Source organism: Haliotis rubra, unplaced genomic scaffold (genome assembly GCF_003918875.1).
Source record: "Haliotis rubra isolate DU_JTF1 unplaced genomic scaffold, ASM391887v1 Scf92, whole genome shotgun sequence".
NCBI classification, from domain to species: domain Eukaryota; kingdom Metazoa; phylum Mollusca; class Gastropoda; order Lepetellida; family Haliotidae; genus Haliotis; species Haliotis rubra.
The window spans coordinates 486,507-511,351 of record NW_025767657.1 but is presented as its reverse complement, the minus strand read 5'-3'; the positions used below and the strand labels follow the sequence as shown (position 1 = coordinate 511,351).

Here is a 24,845-nt window from a genome sequence, read left to right as displayed (position 1 = left end):
AAAGGGAGCTAACTCTGGATGACCCAATCTATTGCAGAATCTGAACCATATGGCGATAATCGTATCGGGAGATACTGTACCGGTATATACCGGTTTACCGGTAATATTGCACAGCCCTATTAGATATGTACACATTATTAAGCATTTCAACTCACTGTCACATTACAACTGGTCTCAATATATGCTCCATAAACTAAACAGGCAGTAGCATTCCAGCATGGAGATATTGAAGAATAATAAGGGTTAAGCTACGAAGGTGTTGAGAGGCAAATTAGTGCTCAAATTGTGATGTACCCAGTTTATGCTAGTGCAAATTGGTGCTCATGATGTATGTGATGTCGGATAAATAAAATATTTGAATAATAGACAATCTTCATTATTCATTTGGAGCTTTGGGATTTTTTGTCCCACATGGTGGGGTTTTTTTGTCCTAAGGGGGTTTTGTCCTAGGGGGCTTTTGTCCACAGGAGTTTTTGTCCGCACACCGAAATGCCGTTGGCAGGATCAGGGATACTCTACAATATAGTCTCTCTGGCAGGACGAAGCCATTGAAGAAAGGCCATCTTGTCTGGTTACAACTCTCAACTTTGCCAAGGGGGATCTTTATCCTCACATCTATGTGGCCGTGAAAACCTTGGCTACAATGCCAGTGTCCTATGCAACAGCTGAGTGTTCCTTCAGAGACGCATTAAGACATACCTCAGGTCAACAATGTTAACTGGCAGATTGTCTGCACTTGCACTGATTCACCTACATTGTGATTTCGTGATGGACATTGACAAAGTCATTGAAATATTCGAACAAAGTCAAACTGGAAGACTGGCTCTGCTCTTTGACTAACACCTGTGATGACCTGATGCTGATTTGATCGTTTGTTGCATCCTCTCAGTCGCCATGACATCCACCTTATGCTTTGAAGTTGAAGCGTTCCATTTACCGAGTTCTCTTTAGGTTGTTATGGTACTTAACTCAGGGTTCCAGATAATTTTTCATGATCAGGAGTACGAACTCCTTATTTTTTCAATATAGGAGTACTGGAAAACAATAAGAGTACATTTAGAGTACTGAATGGAATTTAATGGCGTATCTGTAATCTTGTGTTTCGTTTCATATATGCACCACAACATTGCTATTCTTGTGTAAACAGGTCAGTAAACAATAAAACAATACTTTTTTTCAGATAAATACGTCTGTAAATGATTCTGAAACCGTACACCATTGCTGTGGTCCGTATCTGCTACGTTTTTAAAATTGTTTCCTACCGTATCGTGCTTATTTTATATCCGTACATACGCCGATACGGCCCTTATCTGGAGCCCTGTTAACTATTTACAATATTTACATGGTCAGGGTCTTCTTGAGTTTGATCCGCTAGTTTGGAGATAATATTTTTGGTTTGCATGTTTTACCATGTTATTGATATTTGCCTTAACTTTATCTCGTGTTCAGAAGAATGTTTTACTTTTAGATGTGGTATACCTTCCCTGATTTCAAAATGGTTCGTCATTTGTGCTTACACTCAGTATCTTCCTGGCTACGCGCCTGACCACCACCCCACCCATAAATTATTAACTGTCCTTTATATAGGAAAAGGGACTCGTTCACTTCCCCGTGTATGATCAGCCCATTGTTGTCAGGAATGACGAGGGTCAGGTTGGGTCTGTGACATGCTCGTTGTGTCATCGTGTCCTGATGGGAGTAAATTGTTGGTCATGTTTTGCATTGTCTCGATTCAATCCCAACTGCGGAAATACCGCCTTCTTTTCATGTCTGGTGAGTGTTTAGTGTCGGAGAAGAAATCAATTACGTAAACTTTGTTTTATTTTCGGGTTTCGGTTTTGTATACTCTTTGTTGTTTTAAGCGACGATCTTTAAGTTTCATGCAACAAATGAAATAAAAACTGCAAACAACCATCCATCAATAAATCACATATTCAAGCTGGGAACAACTGTTAATCCTTTATGTTTAACTTTATGAACAGAAGACTTTAGATATTGTCACATAAAACACAAAACGATTTGCACACGTGGTTCTTAGTCATATTTTCTGAAATTTAGAATGATGTAATTTGCTCATATGAAGAACACGAACCAGTTTGGATAAATTCTTGAACACAATTTCAGTTTTATCGTTGACTGTCAAATCAATAGAAATTAAGTCACAGGCGTGCAAATCACAGGTGTTCTTCCAAAGCTACAACAACCTCGTACCTGGATGGTGTCGAGAACTCATTTTGCTCTGGATTTCTGAGTCATGCAGCATCATGGACAGAAAATTTACAATGGATGGTACTTGATCAGAAACCGACTCGAAAGGGCTTTGTATTAAATGTGTTTGGGGTTTTTTTCTTTTCATTTTTCGGTGTTGTCTGACGCTTCACCAGTGTGCGAAATAGCTAGTAAATATCCAGTCAGGCCATTAAATCTCTGCAGTCAGTGGCACGAATGGCTAGTGCATTTTCATGGGGTCATTTTGTAAATATATCTCTCCCTCCGACTTGTTAACTTATAATACACTTTTAAATCATGCATTATTATAGCCTGATAAAGTTCATCATATTAGCAGCTCAATGATGAAACCTGTGTCTACATTCAAATTTCTGGCTAGTGAATTGTTTTGTGGGCTATTAACTTTCAGGCATAGCTTGGCCGACTGACTTGCAAAATTTGGAAACTGTTTCACACACTGCCCTTCACTGAGTAAAACTCCAGGTGTATGGTGGCAATATGGAATTAATAGTCTTGATCAGATCCTCTTTTTCAGTCACTAAGTCTGACCACCTGTTCAATCTGATCACCTATAATGAGGAACATTGGTTGCTGGGAACTGCTGAAAGTCACTCATAGACAAAACCGAGTGAGTTAGTGAGGTTTTATGCGCTTTCAGCAATATTCCCGCAATATCACGACAGGGGACACCAGAAATCTGCTTGACACATTGTACCCATGTGGGGAATCAAACCCGTATTTTCTACATGACGAGCAATTGCTTTAACCATTAAGCTACCCAACCACCCCTGCAAAAAACAAAAGCAGCCCCGTACATAATTGTCTTGAGTGCACCAACACTCTCCCCTCAGAAAGGGAACTGCTTAATCACAGAAACTGCCCCAGAACACAGAACAAAACCCACAGTGTTTGTTCAACAGTTTATCTGATACACTGGGAACAATCCAGACAATACAAAGTGGATATCACAAATCTTAACAATCACTAGATCCACATGCAGTAGCAATGTAATACATGGGTCATTCTCCTCAGAAACGAACAAATTTTATGATCACATTTCCTGGCATTTGTTTTCCACCCCTCATTTATGAAGTATTCTCAAAAAAATAAATCAAAACAAAAAGACATGACTGTAAACAACTGCCTACAGGAAATATTATACCATTGGCAAATACAGGGGAATCACAGAAACATTATGGAACAAAGTATTATATACAATAGACACTGTTAAAGGCTGGATGAGCAAATATTACAGCTGTACAAAACAAAACCGGCTCAAATAATGATTTCCCTCCCTTAAAACTCACCCATTGCATTGCTTATTTTCGCATACCCAGTGTGAAATAAAGCAGGAAGTGTTGAGATGTAAGTTTGAGTAGTACTGTGAAGAAGTTAGACATCACTTCAACATCAGTTTGATGTCTATTCACTATCCCACTGCTAACTACATACACAGAGCTTAGTCTAAAATTTCAGATAAAGTTTGAGAAGATAACTTGTGTTTTTTCTTAAGTCAACAGGTTAGTAAGCGTGGTTGGCAACAAAGAGAGACTTTCCGCCAGCAGCACTCTCACTACCACCTGTGTACTTTCCAAGAGCTGCAGCTCCATTGGCCTGAAACAAAAAAAGTATTGTGAACCACCGATATATATTTCAATCAGAGGCAGGGATGCAACTGAAATATGACTAGGGCTGCAACCATTCGGTTTGATTCATCAAAAATCAAATCTGACACCTTAGTTTCAATTTTCGATAACCATTATCACTATTTCGATATTTGAATACCTATTTAAAATTGTTTCCAAGGAACGTAATTTTGACTCCAACTGGAGCAGTTTCGAGTGCTGAAATAAGGCGAAACTTGATTGGTTTATGCTTGGCAAATTATCCAATGAGAATTGTTGTTAGTAGACATCGCCAAGTTGACGATGGATTTCACACTTAAAAAAGCCGAGTCTGAGAGTTAAATGAAATCTGATGTATGAAGAATCAACTCGAAAATGATCGAATCGAAGGTCCATTATCAAAAATGATCGAATTGACGGTCCATTATCAAAAATCAAATTGAATGTGGTCTGGTTGAATTGTTGCAGACCTAAATATGACATACATATATGTCCCCCCAATACTGCATAGACATAGAAAGGACAAAAGCTTCATTGATTCAGATACAATTACTTCAACTTAAAATATCTGTCAAAATAGAGCATGAAATTACGAGGTCTTTGTCATGGCCAAAATGCTTAAAGTTATAACTTCATTACAATATTACCAGTGAGTGAATGAGTTTGGTTTTCCGAGGCTTTTAGCAATATTCCAGAAATATCACAGCAAAACAAAAAACACTGTTTTCCTGTTACATGCACCACACTGGGTCCCGTTGTATAGAGCGATCTTAGCTCTAAGGCTACCGTAACTCCCGTACGTTAAAAGAGTTAAGGTAGTCTTAGCGCTAAGCTACTCCACTCTGACTGAAACCAGAAATTAGTGCACTGACCTGTGCTCTCCTGCAAAGCTCGCCCTGCCCAGCCTTGATGTTTTCATCCTTGCCCTGCCATGCAGCAAGCACACTGGCCTGGAGGGCACGCCCGTAGGAGAAGGTGAGAGCCCATGGTTTGCGGCCAGGGTACTGGTTGATGGCGTTCAGGTTGAGTGTTGCATCTTCTTCTGACTGGCCTCCAGACAGGAATGTGACACCTGGAACAGGAGCAGTAGGATTTTGGTTAACTCGGACAATATTTTCGTAATATCAGTGTCTGCTTAATGTGAGAGTGAGTGACTAAGCGAGAGTGTGAGTTTAGTTTTACGCCTGCTTTTAGCAATATTCCAGCAATATCACAGCAGGGGACACCAGAAATGGGCTTCACACATTGTACCCATGTGGAGAATAAAACCCGGGTAATGAGTGAACACTTTAACCACTAGGTTATCACACCACCCAGCTTAACTTGGGAGGAAAAAATAATCTAAAGTTCTAACTGTTTGCCACTTTCTGTAACCATCTGCCTAAAGTATGGTGCTGGCAAATGAAGGATTATAATCAGGACATATTTGGGATGCAACCCTGTGAACACAAGATCATGGCAGACCTAAGGCACTAAACATCAATTGGTGGTCCTAACATGCAGTGTATTATACCACCAAAACCAGTGTTAACATTAACAAATGAATATCAGGTGACATGTCCTAGAGATAATGTGTATAGGTGCTGTCCAGGATATATAGGAGTTCACTATTAGTGTTATTATAACTTTGAGGAATAGTGTCCTGGAATTGAGCAGTCCCCTGATTGATTGATTGATTGATTGATTGATTGATTGATTGATTGATTGATTGATTGATTGAAACGTGGATGCTGTTACCAAGAAAGTTAATGAGTGAGTTTAGTTTTATGCCGCTTTTAGCAATCTTCTACAATATCACGCCAGAGGACATCAGAAATGGGCTTCACACATCATACCCATGTGGGGAATTGAATCTGGGTCTTCAACGTGACGAGCGAACACTTTAATCACTGGGCTACCCCACCGCCCCAACAAGACACTTAAACAACTGTTCATTTTGCAATCATAACAAAGCAATGGTGTTTCATTTTAACGTCCATGAACCAAAGTAAGACGACACAGTACCTGCAACTGCTGGTGGGACAGTCCTGGAGAGGGCCTGGACTGTGGCACGGGCGTTCTCCTCATTGCTGTTCTTCTGAGCACTGCTCATGCCAGCGGTCACCATGTTGGGCTTGAGAAGGGTGCCCTCCAAGAAGACATTGTGGTCAGCCAGTGCCTTGTATGTGAATGCCAAGACCTATAGAACAGAAGATGCTGATGTTAGTACTGGACTGACTGACTGACTGACTGACTGACTGAGTTTTAGTTTTACGCTTTTAGCAATATTCCAGCAATATCACGGCGGGGGACACCAGAAATGTGTTAGTACTGGAAGTGTAATGATATAATGAGGCAGTGATATATGTATCCTGTGATATATGTACTGATGCAGTCAATTGTTATCCAGATACAGTACCTATATTTCTTAATTTCATATTCTCTCCCTTTTAGCTGGTGAATCACAACTCTGAATCATCTGTTCTTAAATCTCAGACAGCAAAGAGGGGATATTAATAGGAAGAAACATATACTTGTGGGCATTGCATACTTTAGTATGCATAGCCAACCAGGAATTACTAGATCTGCATAAACTGGTTCTTGTATTTTTCACGTTTTACATCAATAAATAACTTTATGTAATGTAGTTCATTTATAGAGATCCAGGGGTTGTAAATTGTTTCAAGGCTCACAATACATTACTGTATTGATGTATGGTTACAACACTTAGTACAGTGTTCAAATGATTTATAGTATTTATCACCACCTATTATTTGTTAAATATGGATTGAATATATGGATATAGACAACACATCCTACTTTTTCATGCCCTTAATTATGTTAATGCTGAGCACAAACTAGTGTAAAACAAATACTATCTGTTAAATTCTTTGGACTGTGGCCTTGGGGTCAGACTACAGACCGCAAGACCATCTGAAAATATCACCTTATAGTGAGTGAGTATGGTTTTACGCCACTTTTAGCAATGTTCCAGCAATATCACGGCAGGGGACACCAGAAATGGGCTTCACACATGTGGGGAATCGAACCTGGGCCTTCAGCAAGACAAGCAAACACTTTAACCACTAGGATACCCCACTGCCCAATTGCCTTTGAAGACTGAATCCTGCTGAAGTCTTACCTGCTCTGTGACTCTCTGTGCTGTCTGGATATCGTGATCACCATCTGGCAATACTTCTGGTTCAACAATGGGCACAAGGCCGTTCTGAAATAATATACATATTCATGAACATAACCCAGGCAAACACTTGGGTCAATGGCTTGACAATACAGCCTATATTCAGCTGTTAGTTTCCAATGCATTGAGGATATTGATTCATTTGTCATAGATACAATCAGTTGAATTGCTTTTAAACCTGAAATCAGAACTTCTGTTTGAACCCAAACTATTGAGGTACTGAATTACAGAAAGGCCTGGCTGAGATTTTTTACACAAATATAACACATTTGGTTTTCAAAACATACATCAGTGAGTGAGTGAGCAAGTATGGTTTTACACCACTTTTAGCAATATTTCAACAATATCACGGCAGGGGGACCCAGAAATGGGCTTCACACATTGTACCCATGTAAAACATACATCAAGGTAAACGTAACATTATCTCCTCACACTCTCAATGTCAAGAAAATGAAAAGCATATTCTGTTTGCTAGACCTCTGTAACCATTGTTTTAAAAACCTAGCCATATGATACGTTTAATTAAGTGTCAAAGACTCCGAACAAATTCCATCTGTGATATCGCATAGTATATTTAAAATCAGAATAGAAATGTAATACATTCAATTTATGCATGTGCAATGGAACAATCATATGATATACATACAAGAGATATTGGTCTTAACAATAAACTGAACTGAACATTAGGGATAGCAACATGTTGTAAGGGTGACGTACAATCACCAAGGTCACATGCTGTGACCCTGACACCTCAAGGTCAGCCCTTGGGTCACTGGGCACTTCATCTCTCTGACTCCTCATATGGGAGACACGAAGGACACAACTGATGATAACACTATTGGGGGGTACAAGCTCAAACCTATCTGCTGGCAACAAAATGCAGGGATTTACCTCGAGTCCTGTTTTTGAGGATCCCTTGGACTCATACTCTTAATTTTCATGGGTCCTGGACCACAAAATGGGGGTCCAGACACTTAAATATTATTATTAATACTGTTATTGTATTGTGTATCATGATCATCACATTGTTACAGTAATTAAATTGCAAATAATACCATAACCCAGCTAGTAGCAAACTCAGTGATAACTTATTGTCACTTGATTTGAAGTTTTACAAAAAGTATTTGGACTTTTTTGAGTCCCTGTGGACGCGCTAATAAATTTTGTTGCGTCCATTGTCAATTTTTATGTGTATAAGACGCAGGAATTCCTGTCCTGTAAATCCCTGAAAATGATTTCAAGAGCTTGAACTGGTTATATTTCAAATGAGCTTCTTACAAAGTAGGGGTGTCGCGATACGCGAATGTATCGATGCATCGACACATTTTATGACGATATGATAAGATACTGCTTCAGTGTATCGAACTTTATCGATTCAAATTTTTATGCTATATCCATCTCCTTCAAAATAGTAAAATTATACAAGACCAGCTTAGATGTAGCTTACGTTGCCGGTGTAAGGTAATGCTATGAACAGGCCGCGAAAATAATGTATCGCGATACGTATCGTATCGTGACCTTAAAATCGTGATACGTATCGTATCGTGAGATTGGTGTATCGTGACACCCCTATTACAAAGCATCATCACAAACACATTTTCACACAACACGACTTCCAAAATCTACACACAATCTTCAATAGATGTACAGACAATAATAAACTAATGGAGAATAGTGTACATCATACATCTTGACAGCATCTATGTAGGACTGAATTGTTTCCATGAACTTCTAGCTAAATTTTGAGAGTTTTTGGAAACTGATACTAATTGCACTCTGATAAAGCTTCATAAATTTACCATTTGGTGTACTAATATAATTATGTCCAAGTAATTACTTCTTATCTCATTCAACATGTTTAAATATTTACATGAAATTTTCACCCATACATTTAGACTTAAAATCATAAGATTACATTTTCCTGCCATAATGGAGTATTATCCCATTACATGAATTCAACAGGAAGAAAATAACTAACAGTGCGAAACTGTGCTACATTAACCCACTATTGTATCAGAACCTTGCCTAAATACAGTACTGAGTCAATTTTTGTTTCACACTTGAAGAACCGGGTTAGAATTGGTCTTCAGCAACTCAGCTTGCCGAAAGAGGTGACTAACTGGATCGGTGGTCAGGCTCGCTGACTTGGTTGACACATGTCATCGTATCCTTATTGCATGGATGATGGAAGCGAATGCTGTTGATCACTGGATTGTCTGGTCCAGACTTGATTATGTACAGAATGCTGCCACAAAGCTTGAATATTGCTGAGTGTGGCATTAAACAACAAACACTTTGTTTTTAAAAGAGTCGGTAATTATACCAGACTCCAGCTTCATCAAATTGGCTACAGTGTAAATGCCAGCTTACCTGTTGACAGATGCTAGCATAGCGTGCAAGGACATTGCCATTCTCCAGCATGGACTGGTAGGAAGGGGTGTGTGGGCCAATCTTCAGCACACATCTCCATTTGGCAAACTGGGCTCCATCTTTCTTGTACTGGGCACACCTGGTACCCAAGTCATCCAAACCTGAAAGAACGCATCACAGAAATCAGCTTCAGATTCATCACATAGTTCACAGAAGGGTCAGTGCATCTCAATATTTTGAGCCTCTTTTTGTGTAAGAATTGTATCCTATCAGAAGGTTATATAATTATACAGTAAGAAACTGTACAATGGAATGTAACTCAATCATATTTTCTAACAGTATGGACACAAACAGTATTAATAGAAGCAGTTTATAAATATGATTTGATTGGCTGCTGTTCACTCCCTGCAAAGGAATACAGGTCCTATTTAGAATAATGGTAGAGTGCATGACATCCTGAAATACTGTTTTGTAAAAATGTGTACTGTTGATATTAACAACTAACAACAAGAAGACATATCCCCCGCAACGGCAAAATACTCTTTATGAATATATCTACTAGTTATGATTATGTCAAATGTTTTGGAGTGTATATAGCAAAGTGGAAGGAGAGTATTGAAAGGTTTTAAGATCTGCCCCAGAAAGGAGCACTACCACCAAATTCAGTTGAAGCCAGTTGAAATGCAACAAGATGACATCCTCATAGTCACAGCTTAAGTCATGTTTCCATAGAAACAGCAAAATATAAAATTCATATCGGGGTCTAACCCCTAAAAGGCACATCTAGGGATTATGCTTGATATGTGTACCAAGTTTGATGAAGCTAGCATGTACGGTTTAGGAGATCTGCTCCGGACAAGATGACATTCTCATAGCCACAGACTAAGTCACGTTTCCATGGAAACAGCAAAAAATAAAATTTGTATCTGGGTTAACCCCCAAAAGTCACATCTAGGGATCATGGTTGACATGTGACACAAGTTTGGTTAAGCTATCACGAATAGTTTAGGAGATATGCTTTGGACAAAGTGACGGACGGACGGACGGACGGATGGAACTTGTTTCTATATCCCCCGCAACTTCGTAGCGCTACGACTGCCGTATCTTTTATAACTGTAAGAGACTTTTTTATTCAAACATTCAGATAGCATCCATCTGGCTGTCATTTACAGCAGCTTTAATTTCTCTTAAATATTCAGTGGGAAACATGATCAGAATTTATATGATCAGTTACCATATACATTCATATTCAAGAAACAAAAATGAATTTATTGTGTGTCACACTGATTTAATGGTACTGTATAAAGTGGTAGCATGTCTATTTATTCAGCATGATTGGATGCATGAATTCTGACAAGTTTTGAAAAATCATCATAAAACACATTTCTTACGCATGAAAATGAAGGACCAAGTTCTAAGGAATATACTGCAGGACAAAGCCTTATAATTCCACTTGTACAAGACTACCAAAAGTTGCTGAGTATTATTTAACAGCAAAAGACTAAGCTGATGCTTGTACCAGTTGACCGAAATCATTAGTTGATTTTGAACAGGATTCCTTTTTCATTATGCTGCACACTTGTCAAGAAAAGGTTTCAAGACAATATTACATGTAGCAACTTGTCAGATTGTTTACAGATTTCCTTGACAACTAAACTGTCTCAATTCTATTAAAATCAATTTCTGTAGAAAAAAAGAATTTATTTATACTTTCCTAGGTAAATGTTTTCTTCATCTAGGGGAAAAATTGAGATGAATATGTTTTATTTCTTCATCACTTTGTCCTCAGAATCTGTGTCTAGGGAGCAAAGATTGAGATGATGAATATAGACTTTATTCATCTCAATTTTTGCTTCCTAGACACAGATTCTGAGGACAAAGTGATGAAGTGATGAAGAAAACATGACTTTATTCATCTCAATCTTTGCTTCCTAGACACAGATTCTGAGGACAAAGTGATGAAGTGATGAAAAAAACATTTACTTAGGACATAGGTATTGCGCCAAATCTATGGCAACATCTTTTTAAGTAGCTGAGACCAATTCTCAGGTAATCAAAAGCACTAGACATTATATGCTGTCTACTAAAGCCAGATACGAAAGGGATAAATATGATCACCAGTCTATTAGTCCAAGAAGAGTGAAAATCAAGACAGACGAGCTGTTTTCCCGAAAAATGTTTTCAGGGTTCGAAATACTCCATAAATTAGTGTGCCATGGCACGGTAAATATTGAAATGACACGGTTAAAAGATGACAATTGTGTTGTTACAATTCACTTGTGTTTTCAACAAATTGATCTGTTTCCCTTCATGAATTCAATCTGTTATTCCCGATCACTAGAATCAAATATTTTGAATATTTCTTTAAAGTTGTTTTTTTATTTGAATTGGGGAGTTATTTATCAAAGATATGCAAAATATGGAACAAATCGAAGTCAGGCATGATAACAGTAAACACTTCTTATATTTAAATTGACAGTAATGTGATCACTGGTCACTGATAAATTAACTCTGTCAACAAGGTCAAAGCATAATTTCCTTTGCTATTGTCTCGCAGAATATATTGAATAACACATAAACTGTGTTGTTACTGTATTCGTTACCCAATACCTATGATATGTATTATTCCCCCAATAGCAGATTCAGTGGAAAGTGTGGTAGACTAATGCCAGTAATGGTTAAAACATCCGCTTGTCATGCTGAAGATCTGGGTTCGAATTACCACATGGGTACAATGTGAAGCCCATTTCTGGTGTTCCCCGGTGTGATATTGCTGTGATATTGCTGGCATATTGCTAAACGTCACATAAACCATTCTCACTGATAGTAGATTCATTGCAGTGCCTGTGTTCACGGGAATTCAAAGATGACAGACAAAAGATCACCATAGCCTACCCTGAGTTGTGCATTCATTGAAGGTGCCGGCAAGAGGGACCACACCCTTGTCGACCTTGATGCCAGGGATGATGCCCTTATCCTTGAGGATCTTCAGGAAAGGAGTTCCATCAGATGCCTTCTGGTAGAGAGTCTCATGGAAGAGGATCACACCACTGATGTTCTGTGAAACAACATCATCGGCGGTGAACAGGAGCTCCCGGTACTTGCGGCGGTTCTCCTCCGTGTTCTCCACGTTGATGCCGGAGAGACGCTTGCCCATGGTGCCTAAAAATACAATGTTCACCATAATTAGCAACTTGATCCATCAAGATCTGGATTGGATTTGGTTTTGGACAATCCATTCTTGCCTAAAGAGGGGATTAATGTGTTGGGTTGTTCATGGACTGGGTTGACAAATGTAAGGACAAGGACATCATGCATTTCCTTCACAATGTCCTGTTGTCCTCTAAATGTTCTACAGTATCTGACACTAGCATTCAGAGAACCCTCAGACCTAAAGATCACATGTTCTGACGAGCACATCTAGACTTTTAGTTTTATCCATATTTTCAAACACTGATGAATATAACATATATTTCTTTATAGGCAATCATTCATTCATCATGGAACTCACTCTTGAAATGCAACATTTAGTCACATCAGCAGTATTTCAGCCATAAAGTAACAAAAACAATTATAAATGCATGACACAGAGGCCTATGGACAAAGGATGGCAAAAACAACTAAAATATCACAGATATAGACGTAAAACTAGCTTGCAAATTTGAGACAATATAACATATAACAGGCAATAGATTGCCAGTAAATTAAGGTAATCATCAGGCTAAGGACAATGGGAACTTTTGCTTCCTGCATGGTCCTTTGCTGGATTTACACCATCACTTCAACAGTTGGTGATTGTGCTATCGATCTGTTACAAAACATATTTATCACAATTTTTCAAACAATTCAATTTCATTTAAAAAGTCAATGATTAAATAACAAATAACTTTATCAAAAAGATCTTGTAAACCACAATGGGACTAAAATACTGAATTTTTCCACCAAAACAAGAGTCAAATCTGCAATCATTCTATTCTGCTCACCGGTTGACTCATCAGCAGCCAGGATACCCTTGCCTGGAGCTACAATGTCATTGGCAATTTGACGGAGCTCATCTTCCTGTGCAGGAGTCAAAGCTGGCGTAAAAGCAGGCATGGCTTTCTGGAACAAACAACAAAGTCCTTATTCAAGCTGCTTTTAAAACCTAGACTCCGTCATGTAAACAGAAGAAATATCGTAATACTCATAATGCTGTGTAATGAAATTAAGTCTTGCGTACATTACCTGCATCTATAATCCTGACCGTTTCAAATCTTACCTGATTTCACAGTGCTGAGTCTGATATAACAGATTGTGGGCAATGCTACACAAAGCTACATTAGGGCTCGACTTATGCATATGGAACTTGTACTGGGGCAACCTCAAAATGCAACCACATATTTATGCAAACTTGCACCCAATGGGTGTTTATATTTTGCTGTTCAAAGAACATTGACTTCAGCTGGAAAACAGAATGTGGAACTGGCTTGACTGATAGCCACACGGATAGTGCATGAGTGATTGTTACTGTCTAATAATTTTGTTACCATGCAAGTTGATGTGCTAAATCATCCATACAAAAAATCACGCATTATATATCATTTTATATTAAACAACAAGTGCAACCTGTTTTTGTCAAGGGCAGCAAGGCTATAATATTAACTAAGGTTGCACCAGATACAAGTAGCTTTCTTTTCCTTAAATCGAGCCGTGTACATTTTCACCTATATAGATACTGCCCGTGAAAAGCCAAGTCTTGGTTGACAAGAAATAAACCATCCAAGTATGAGTCATACAACGAAGTCACCCAGCATGACCACTTGGGTGCTGTTGTACAAAGCAATCCTAGCGCTGAGGAGACTGTAACTCCTGGAGTCTCTCATACCTTAACATAGACTTAAGACAGTCTTACTGACAAGGTTGATTAGTGCAAAAAACACCCTGATCCAAATTGGTTGGCCTTTATAAGCTCTATAGTGCTGGGAACCTGCAGCAATGTTGTATACTACATCTACAACGCAACCTCCACATAGACACCTTCAAATGTCAGAGTTATGTCATGCTAAGAAAAAGTAATGTCATTTCTGACGGACATGCGATATCGATCGATTGACCCATTATTTGATCAATTGCTCCAGCACTATTATGATCATGATCAAATCAGTTGAATGTTTTATTAAACAATTAGTACATATATTAGGGAGTTTAATACCCAAATGATCTCTCTGTACTATAACATTGGTCGAGCAATCTAATGCACACCAAACTCGAAAATGGCACACCTGAGAAACAGTGAGTGAGTGAGTTTGGTTTTACGCCACTTTTAGCAATATTCCAGCAATATCACTGCAGGGGGACACCAGAAATGGGCTTCACACATTGTACCCATGTGGGGAATCGAACTCGGGTTTTTGGCATGACGAGCGGACATGTTAACTATAGGCTACATCACAGCCCCCCTGAGAAACAGGCTCCAGTGCTTAGGCACACACAAGTTCTGTGTAATTTTGAGTCCTTCATTGTCTCATTTGTGTTCTCCTTGGACTCCAAGCAAATACCATAATAAATAACATAGTAACCAGTCTTGGAAATTATATAATGCATTACTGTAATACTATATGAATATGGGACAGGGTCAGTGAGTCAGTTTACTTCAGTGAGCAGGGGACACCAAAAATGAGCTTCACAAGTTGTAGGGGCGGTGGGGTAGCCTAATGGTTAAAGCGTTGGCTCGTCACGCCAAAGACCCGGGTTCGAATCCCCACATGGGCACAATGTGTGAAGCCCATTTCTGGTGTCCCCCGCCGTGATGTTGCTGGAATATTGCTAAAAGCGGCGTAAAACCAACTCAGTCAGTCAGTCAGTCAGTCAGTCACAAGTTGTAAAAATATCGGGAATCAAACCCGGGTCTTCAGCATGATGAGCGAACACTTTAATCACTTGGCCACCCCATCATCGCGGGACAGGGCGAGACAAGAGTATTTCCCAAACAAAATTAGCCAGTCACGATCTTCAATAACACCAAAACTTGCTCTGTCATGCTAGTGCCTCAAATAGTCAAACAATTTCTGTCAAATCACTCTGTAAAATACATACAAGATGACATTGCAATTTTGTTTGAAATGTTGACAATACCTGTACCAGGATTAGTCATTTTATCAAATCTGAACAGTTTCAAACCAGATTTGAACCTATTTGTCCACTGCCAAAATCAAGACCCTTGACAAGATTCAAGCATTTGTAAGCTTTGTTTTAGACTGAGATATAGTCAATTTGTTTAAGAACCCCACCAATCTGATCTTTCATTCCTAAGATCAAGAGCAACATTTCTTCAGATCTTTCATTCCTAACTTCAAGAGCAACATTTCTTCAGATCTTTCATTCCTAACTTCAAGAGCAACATTTCTTCAGATCTTTCATTCCTAACTTCAAGAGCAACATTGCTTCAGATCTTTCATTCCTAAATTCAAGGTTAACATTCCTTCAGATCTTTTGTTCCGAATTTGAAGGGCAACAGTCCTTCACACTGCCAAGGGCATCCAGTCATCAAGGTCATTGTCATCAGAAAAAAAACTTGTAACCGTCAATTTCTGAAGATCATGGATTTGCCACGCAGAAGATTTAACTTGTTACAAAACATGACTATTCAATAAATTGACTGCTAAAAATTAACACATACACTAATAAAGATCTTTAAAAAAACATGTCCTAACACATCAAGGTCAAGGACACAGGCTGTGATAGATACATGTATCAATATCATCTGGTGACTGCACAGATGGTTCAGTAGTTATATTACACGTCTTCTATATAGCACTGAACGTGTACCATGATATATATCACAGACAGATCTCCATCATATATAAATGGCATGCAGACAAACACTGTAGAATCGTTTTCAGTAAATTTTAATCAAGACATTCTGTCCATGTTTTTTGATAATGAGATGACAGAATATTCTATCAAAATTTGCTAAACATCATGAAAGGTCTTAAAGATTTGTTGCAAAATCACTATAGACATTATGGACACTTTTTAGTTATTCCTATCATGCTTATTAGATCTCTACGAGATTTTGACTCAGAATTTGGATTAGTTGTGAATTTGAATTTACAACATTCTACATCATGATGATGCTGAGCATCAAATATTCATCAATCCCTCAGTTGGAAGTGTTTATACTTAAGCTGTGTAACTTGGGGTTTGCACCAAAAGTAAATAGAATTTTAGTCTCATTCTGGGGACGCCTAAATCTTTAAACTTTAAACATCAGGACAATCACAAGGACCACTCCATGCTGAACGTTGAACAATGGCTAAGGAAATAAAATAAATGCAGGCAAAATACAGAACAGTAGAATTATGTCCTTTGCTATGTATTACGTGGTTGTAGAATAGATTAAATCCTCTCTACATGTACAATATTGTATGGACTTATATTTACACATCTCTAATGAAGGAGAATATTTTTTACTTACTTCTGTATGATCTGTAAACAGGTAAAGTAAGCTTCTCTTGAAAGAACAGTTATACTTTCAGACAAGTCCTTTTAAATGAATGTATAAAATGAAGCAATTTGTTCCTGGAACTACATCAGATCTGAAACACCTAAATCCGTATTGCGTCAGTTTTGTCACTCCTTGAAGTCATCTGTTCTGTCAAGGATGTGGAATTGGATAGCTTCACATCGTCACGTACAAGGCTACAACGACTTCCTTTTACTGTGTTTACTTCTAAGGGTGTTTATCAAACAAATAAGCTTGTAGTAAACATGTTTATTTACCAATACTATCAATGAACACATGCAACTGACTTCGTCATTGACTCTGGGCCCATGTCAAGTAAACCAGCGTCTATGAAAGGCATGAAAGTAACAATTTCGGTATGTATACATTATTCCAGTGGTTGAGAGGCTTACCATTTCTAGACTTAAGGGGTAAACAGTAAAACGGGTGCAGCAAACTAAATTATGTTTACATACATATTGTCAAAATATATAAATATTAAAGATCCGTCTGACAAGGAGGTACAAATTCGTCAATAAAACCATGTTTGGGTCAAAATAAACCTGAATGTATTGTCATAATCACTCTAATATTTACATGTTATTGTTTCACATGAGTATTTTTCGGGGCCATTCAGACTGCGTGTTTAGTTAAAATCTATACAATGTCCTTGCAAACTTACGATACGTCAAGGTAGGACGACCTAGACTGTATAAATGAGTTAGTTCAAGGTCAGTTCGTCCTACTACAAGGACGCTGAGGAAGTACGAGTCATTATCAAATGTGCACAAAATAAATAACTAGCACTCATTATGAATATCCCTCATTATGTACCACGTGCCAATTAAATGCATTTGACGAAGTCAAAACTGCGTACTCACAGAATATGTTTCACCCGAGTGGCAAGCGACCTACTCCAACAAGAGCACACGACTAATGGCAGCGAGAACGAGGCTGTTTGCCTGTGACATCACATATATCAGGTCAACGGTCACAGGTCAAACGTCTCTCATTTCCCTTCCATGAAAGGAGGGATAGGTGAGCTCATATTGGCATGAAGCGCGCACGAACCAAATAAAATAAACAAGAACAGATTTATAAAGCATTCTCAATCAAATCATTGTATCTAGTCAATATAAACCAGGCATCCATAAACATATCTCCATTGACACGTAACAGAACAATCGGTGACACTTGTCAAGATATTCAGTTTTGGAAGATGAAAAAGGAACCCGTCTATATTTTGATAAATTTCCTGATATTACGCCGACAGTGATGCAAATTTTGACCACTAAAGTCCTCAGAAAGATTATATATCTCTGTAAAGATTATGTAAATAAACACAAAAAATAAATCATGTGGATTCTGAACCTATTATAATAATAGGAATGAAACGTCGCCTATATAGAATAAAGAAGTTGTATAACCATAAAAATAGTCCTCATCCTTCATCTACCCAATTTCTCGAATGCCAGTCAAAGAAGGAATGAACACATACATTTTTTACACGCACGCGTATTTATTTACTTTTCTTGTTGGCTATTTCCTTCACGGTCATGTAATTTGTGTTCAGTTCATAATAAATATATCCCAGAACGCTATCAACAAGTTTTGGTGGCGATATTGCCGCACTCGAGGATATTCCATTTATATAGCGGCGGTAAAATTACACCCGTATGTAAACAGTACACGTGGAAACTCAGAGAGGCATGCACGTTATATCAGTGGGCGGATACAGCTTTTTGAGAAATGGGGGGTTGGGGGTTTGCACACACTATTGAGAAAAGGAGGGGTGCACACCTCATTTTAACCAGCGTTTCAATGGTCATTTAATAAACTTTCAGGGCAAAAGGGGTGTGTGCACACACACACACACGCGCGCACCCTCTGGATCCGCCTATGGTGTATGCTCTCCCCGAAACAAAATTCCCTGAAAAGCATGTCCCCCTAACCTTTGGATTTCATTATGTATGTGGACGCCTTCTCCTTCTCCTGGATCCGCCCCTGTATTTATATGTTTCCACATTAGTTTGTTTGAAACATTTATAAAACGAAGTGCAAAAGCAAACATGTCTCTCAGTTATTATATAATATAGCAGGCACAATGAGAAACTGAAGTGATATGAAATCAATCTCTATATATTGGAAATACACGTGTAATCATACAGATGTAAAAACAGTAATCAGTGAATTGAACACATATGCACGTATCCATCCCAACACAGTCAACGACCCTTTGAGACTATTTTTACATTATTATAACGGTAATGCTATTTTTGAGAGCATTATCTTTTGTAGAAGCCACAGGTCTTCAATTAACTGCCCGACGAAGGAGGCGGTTGAAATAGACCGAGGGCTTCTGCAAATGATAATGCCTTAAAAAATAGCATTACCGTTATTATTGCTAAAATACATGGAATTGTTTTGAAAAAGAACAAGAGTCATCAGAGGATGACATATCCCCCCGGCCCCCACATCTTTGAAAGAACAAATCATCTGACAGTTGATTTTAGACTAAGTGCAAATCGTTTCCATGGAAATCATGAAAAAAATAAATGACAAAAATCTGCAAATAGCAAAAGGCACCACTTCAAGATCTGACTCACATATCTGCCAAGTTTTGCTAAAAGATATAAAGAAGTTTTCCAGTTGTGCTCCGGAAACGAAACCTACCCCGCCCTTTTGAGACTAAGTCTGAATCGTTTCCATGGAAACCGAGAAAAATAAAAATGACAAAAATCTGCAAATAGCAAAAGGCACCACTTTGGGATCTGCCTCACATATCTGCCAAGTTTTGCTGAAAGATATTAAGAAGTTTTCGCGTTGTGCTCCGGAAACAAAACCTACCCCTCCCTTTTGAGACTAAGTCCGAATTGTTTCCATGGAAACTGAGAAAATAATAAATCACAAAAATCTGCAAATAGCAAAAGGCGGCACCACTTCAAGATCTGACTCACATACTAGTATCTGCCAAGTTTTGCTGAAAGATATTGAGAAGTTTTCGAGTTGTGCTCCGGAAACGACACCAACCCCTCCTTTTGGGACTAAGTCCGAATCGTTTCCATGAAAACCGGGAAAATAAAATGCCAAAAATCTGCAAATAGCAAAAGGCACCACTTTGGGATCTGCCTTATATCTACCAAGTTCTGTTGGAAAATATTGAACGGTTATTGAGTTGTGCTCCGGAAACAAAGCCCACCCCTCCTTTTGAGACTAAGTCCGAATTGTTTCCATGGAAACTGAGAAAATAATAAATCACAAAAATCTGCAAATAGCAAAAGGCGGCACCACTTCAAGATCTGACTCACATACTAGTATCTGCCAAGTTTTGCTGAAAGATATTGAGAAGTTTTCGAGTTGTGCTCCGGAAACGACACCAACCCCTCCTTTTGGGACTAAGTCCGAATCGTTTCCATGAAAACCGGGAAAAATAAAAATGCCAAAAATCTGCAAATAGCAAAAGGCACCACTTAAGGTTCTGTTTGATATATGTACCAAGTCTTGTTGAAAAATATTGAACGGTTTTTGAGTTATGCTCCGGAAACGAAGCCCACCCTTCTTTAAGACTAAGTCCAAAACGTGTCCATGGAAACCGAGAAAAATAAAAATGACAATAATCTGTAAATAGCAAAAGACACCACCTTAGGTTATGTTTGACATATCTACCAATTTTTGTTGAAAAATATCGAACGGTCTTTGAGTTATGGTCCGGAAACAAAATGATTACGGACGGACGGACGGACAGACGAGGCGACGACTATATCCCACCGCATTACATGCCGGTGGGATAAAAAGGAAACAATGAAGGAATTTGACTGTAGGTTTACTCAAACCCAACTTCTGACGGGGTTTACTGCCCGAATGCAATTACGTCATCGAACAATTCCAGTGACGTCACAACAGAACGTGACGATATTCGACCATGGCCTTTGACAAGACCATGGCCTGCAACATGTCAAACTAAGTCAGACACAACGTCAGTTTTCAGTGTTCGGTTTTGGTCCAACAACAAAGTTATTTAGTGCAGTTGTTAAGGTTAGCACCAGCAAGAAAGCCAATATTACCGCTATTTAAAGCGGGAATTCGGGTCGCTTTGACTTGTTTGCCCCAGAATATCTGCCAGTCCAAAGCCAATGTCGAATGAACCGTAAGCCCACGCACCCACTATGACATCACTTGACAACAGAACTGATATTGAGCGGTACAATATCATTTGCATCGACCCGCAAATTTGAATTTTCTGATAATAGGAGGGCCGTTTCATGATAATTCCATGTATGTTAGCTATAATACGGTATAACGACCACGTCACCCCCGTCACACGACCTATTCTGACTCTGTGACGACATGTAGAAAACCGTCATAGGTGATACTGAAAACATGTCCGTCAACAGGTGTCGTGGTGGAGGCATGTTGTTTTAACAGACGTGTTAACACTTCCCGAAGTGGCGGACATCCACGTGTTTACAGAGCCCTGCACCCCACTAGGACTCGAAATATCAGGGTCGTGGACATTAAACACGCGCTGTTCTACCATCTTCTTATCATCTCAATATCCACCTATTAAAGTTTTCATGGGAAGGTTCCATTTAGAAACATTTTTAATGTACAGTTTCTTTTTGTGGATGTTAAGATGGTCGCTATTTTAGATATCTTATCTTTGAAAAATCAGTAAGTTTGTTGTGTTTTCGGCACAAATTTCGAACACGGTTACAAATTCAATTCTCACTCCAGTCTTCCTTAAACAATCTTATATAATAGAAACCAACCCATAGATGCATAGATTTATTTCACAAACTGTTCCAGGAATGAGTTGTGGTTAAAAAACGTTCGATCAGTGTTTTCAAATTTTGAAACATAGAAAACAACTTCGGTATACCTTACTTTTTACCCCTCAAGAATATTTTCATCGTATGGTCGACCGAAAAGGGCACTTACACTTGTCAGCACTAATAGCGAGAGACTTTTTCAAAAGTAACCTTAGAGCCCCCAGAAATATTTCATGAAATAGAATGTCTTTTTATCAATTTAAATATTTTTATCTATGACTCATCAGCTTGTTTGTTTGTTGTTTATGGCCGCACTGACATTTTCCACCTATATGGCGGCGGTCTGTAAATAACTGACTCTGGACCGGACAATCCCGTGACTGACATCATGAGCATCGATCTACGCAATTGAGATAAGATGTGTGTCAACCAAGTCAGTGAGCCCAACTACCCGATCCCGTTAGTCGTCTCTTACGACAAACATGGGTTGCTGGAGAGCAATTCTAACTCTATCTTTATATGTATCACCACCTTGTGAACACATTACTCCACAAAAATCTCCTATTTCGCGCTGATGCCTGTTTGTCATCACGATACCAGCGCTCGTGGGTTTCACCAGAGTGATATACGTGCACACGTGTGTGGTGCCCTGCCCAAGTGCACAGTAATCATAAATACGTCATGAGTGGGGCGGAGTCACGTGCACACGTGCATCACATCAGGTTTTAATTACTCCCATATTCATACCTATTCGAATGGTCTCATGGTTGTCAGGTGACAGTAAGGAACCGATAATCCTTGCAGGAATATCAAATTTTCGATCTAACCATCCCCAAATTAGACAACTATAACACGACTGTCTCCACAGAGGTCGCGCAATTTGGAACCAACTGGTTCTTGAATAAAGTTTTAATTACGCTTGTCACCGGAAATCTGGTACCGGAAGTAGAGCCTCGTGAAACTTACGGGCCCTCAGCAGGAATACAGTAACTGTTCAAAGCGGCGTTAAACCCAACTCACTAACTCTTCAACCTCTGTACGTACCTCGGATTAAAAGTGATTGCTGTTAACGGCAAATATGTTATTGCCATGTTTCCGTATTGAGGGACAAAAGTGAAATGATTCTAGATTTAAAAAATACACACGTGAGATGACATTGAACATTTTTCCCAAAAAATATAAATGTAGATCGTAAATTAGACTTATGTAAAGTCTCTAAATCAATAGATATTTGTTGAAATTATCATTTCTAGATTATATAAATATATAACAAGTTGTCAGAGACTAAGGGACCTTTAATAAGTTTATGACTAGGGAATGATGATGCTTTAAGGGTGGGTCTGGGGAAGTACGGGTGATTGTCGTAAGATTTTTACACATGTACTAGGGGTGGGGTGCGGGATCAGCAATTTTTTGCATTTAAACATTTAAAAATATGCTTAAAATTATGGAGGGGGGGCATTGATTATGTACATGACATGGGGGAGGAGTCATTTTTACTTTGTACATAAAATTTGGGGGTGGGTGGGGACATTCACATTGTACATGCTCCTCCATAAAAATCATCATCGGCCCCATTGCCATAAATTATGAACGGTCCCTAACGTCCCAAGACTCTACTATCCGCTTATCTTGACTTGCCTCTGTGTTAGAAGTGGCAAGAAAAGTCGCGCTTATTTTTGCAAGCAGGGCTAATCCAAGGTCGTCAACGAACGCCCACGTGGGTAAGGACAAACTTTATGGACAAACTTCCATCTGTATCGAAACGTCGCATCTCCCGAATAAAAGAAGTTGTTCACCCTTAAAGTCTGTCCTTATCTGATTCTCATTATGCCACTCAAAGAAGAGGCACCCAAATGCACAAATAATCGGACTTTGATGACCATATATAGCTTAAAACAAACTCCCATTCAAAATGCGTAATAAACTTATGTCTGCCCAATGGGTCACACTGTCTCCTCTCTGAAAGATGTTTTCCTGCGTACTGCTACTGACGATCACAATCGATGATGACAAAAACATGACTATCAGTTGCGGGACAATCAAACTATTAGAGGAATTTCGTTGAAAACTAGTGGAGGTTTTTTGTTCCATGCTCAGACTGTTGGAGGCCTTCATCATTATCGCTGGCGATAGGGTAGCCTTGTGGTTAATGCGTTCGCTCGTCACGCCGAAGACCCGAGTTCGATTCCCCACATGGGCACAATGTGTGAAGTCCATTTCTGCTGTCCCCCGCCGTGATATTACTGGAATATTGCTAAAAGCGGCGTAAAACCGAACTCACTCGCTCACTCGTCATGAACGTTGATAGAATTTATTACATCCATGAACTTAATCATTCAGTAAAGCCTTGGACCAAATCAAAATGTAATTACATGAGTAGATTTCCACATGTGGTTTATCTATCATATTCAACTATACATTATGCATTTGAACAGAGTAGACGTGACACAATAATAATACGTAAAATGACAACTGATAAAAAAATATCCCGAAATGTATCGGAGAACGACTTACCTGAACCTCCATGGTGAACTCTGATCTGGGTAGACACAAACGACCTTCACCTCGACCGAGATAACCTGACTTCTTCGCTTTAGGTCAGGAAAGACAAACCGCTTGGTTAAACAACAACAACATGTCTTCTCGGTGAGATAAGATTGTACCGTTATATTATACGGTATAACGGTGGAAACCTGGCTGTAGGACAAAATCCCACCCGAACAAAATCCCACAGGACAAAATGTCTGCACACTGCGGACAAAATCCCAACGGTGTGAAAAATGACATACAATTCATTTTTTTAGATACATTGTATTTATTTATTTTCCTCATAGATATAACAGTATTGATCATAAGCACTAATAACTTAATTCAACGCAATTTCATAACATAATGCATCATCCTGGTATATCTCATGGTACATGTTATCATCTAAACCAACATTCTAAACATCATCATCTTTGTTGATGAACATAAGCACTAATAACTTGATTCACCGCAATCTCATAACCAGGGAGACTATATAACGTTGTAGATTATCCCTGTCATAACATAATCCATCATCCTGGTATTGATCATAAGCACATAAGCACTAATAACGCAAACTCAAAACATTAATCAACACAATCTGATGTTGTGGCCAATGCCAGACAGAAGGGTAGCAATAACATAAAAAATGGACTTCGTCC

At 38.8% G+C, this 24,845-nt stretch overlaps 1 protein-coding gene across 2 annotated transcripts; it reads right to left on the bottom strand.

The window, feature by feature from the left end:
• Nucleotides 1-3,135: 3,135 nt before the first annotated feature.
• Nucleotides 3,136-24,198, bottom strand: LOC124264307 (fructose-bisphosphate aldolase-like). 2 transcript variants are annotated; one of them, XM_046699054.1, is made up of 8 exons: nt 24,172-24,198; nt 13,386-13,503; nt 12,298-12,564; nt 9,403-9,563; nt 6,976-7,059; nt 5,859-6,033; nt 4,727-4,926; nt 3,136-3,843 (listed from the first exon to the last, which is right to left on the bottom strand). In XM_046699054.1, exons 1-8 carry the CDS (start codon nt 24,181-24,183, stop codon nt 3,751-3,753), a joined length of 1,110 nt encoding a protein of 369 aa, XP_046555010.1. In that variant the 5' UTR covers nt 24,184-24,198; the 3' UTR covers nt 3,136-3,750. The 2 variants fall into 2 exon arrangements, with proteins under 2 accessions (XP_046555010.1, XP_046555011.1); XM_046699055.1 differs by lacking the exon at nt 24,172-24,198 and adding an exon at nt 17,767-17,900.
• Between the last annotated feature and the right edge of the window lie 647 nt (nt 24,199-24,845).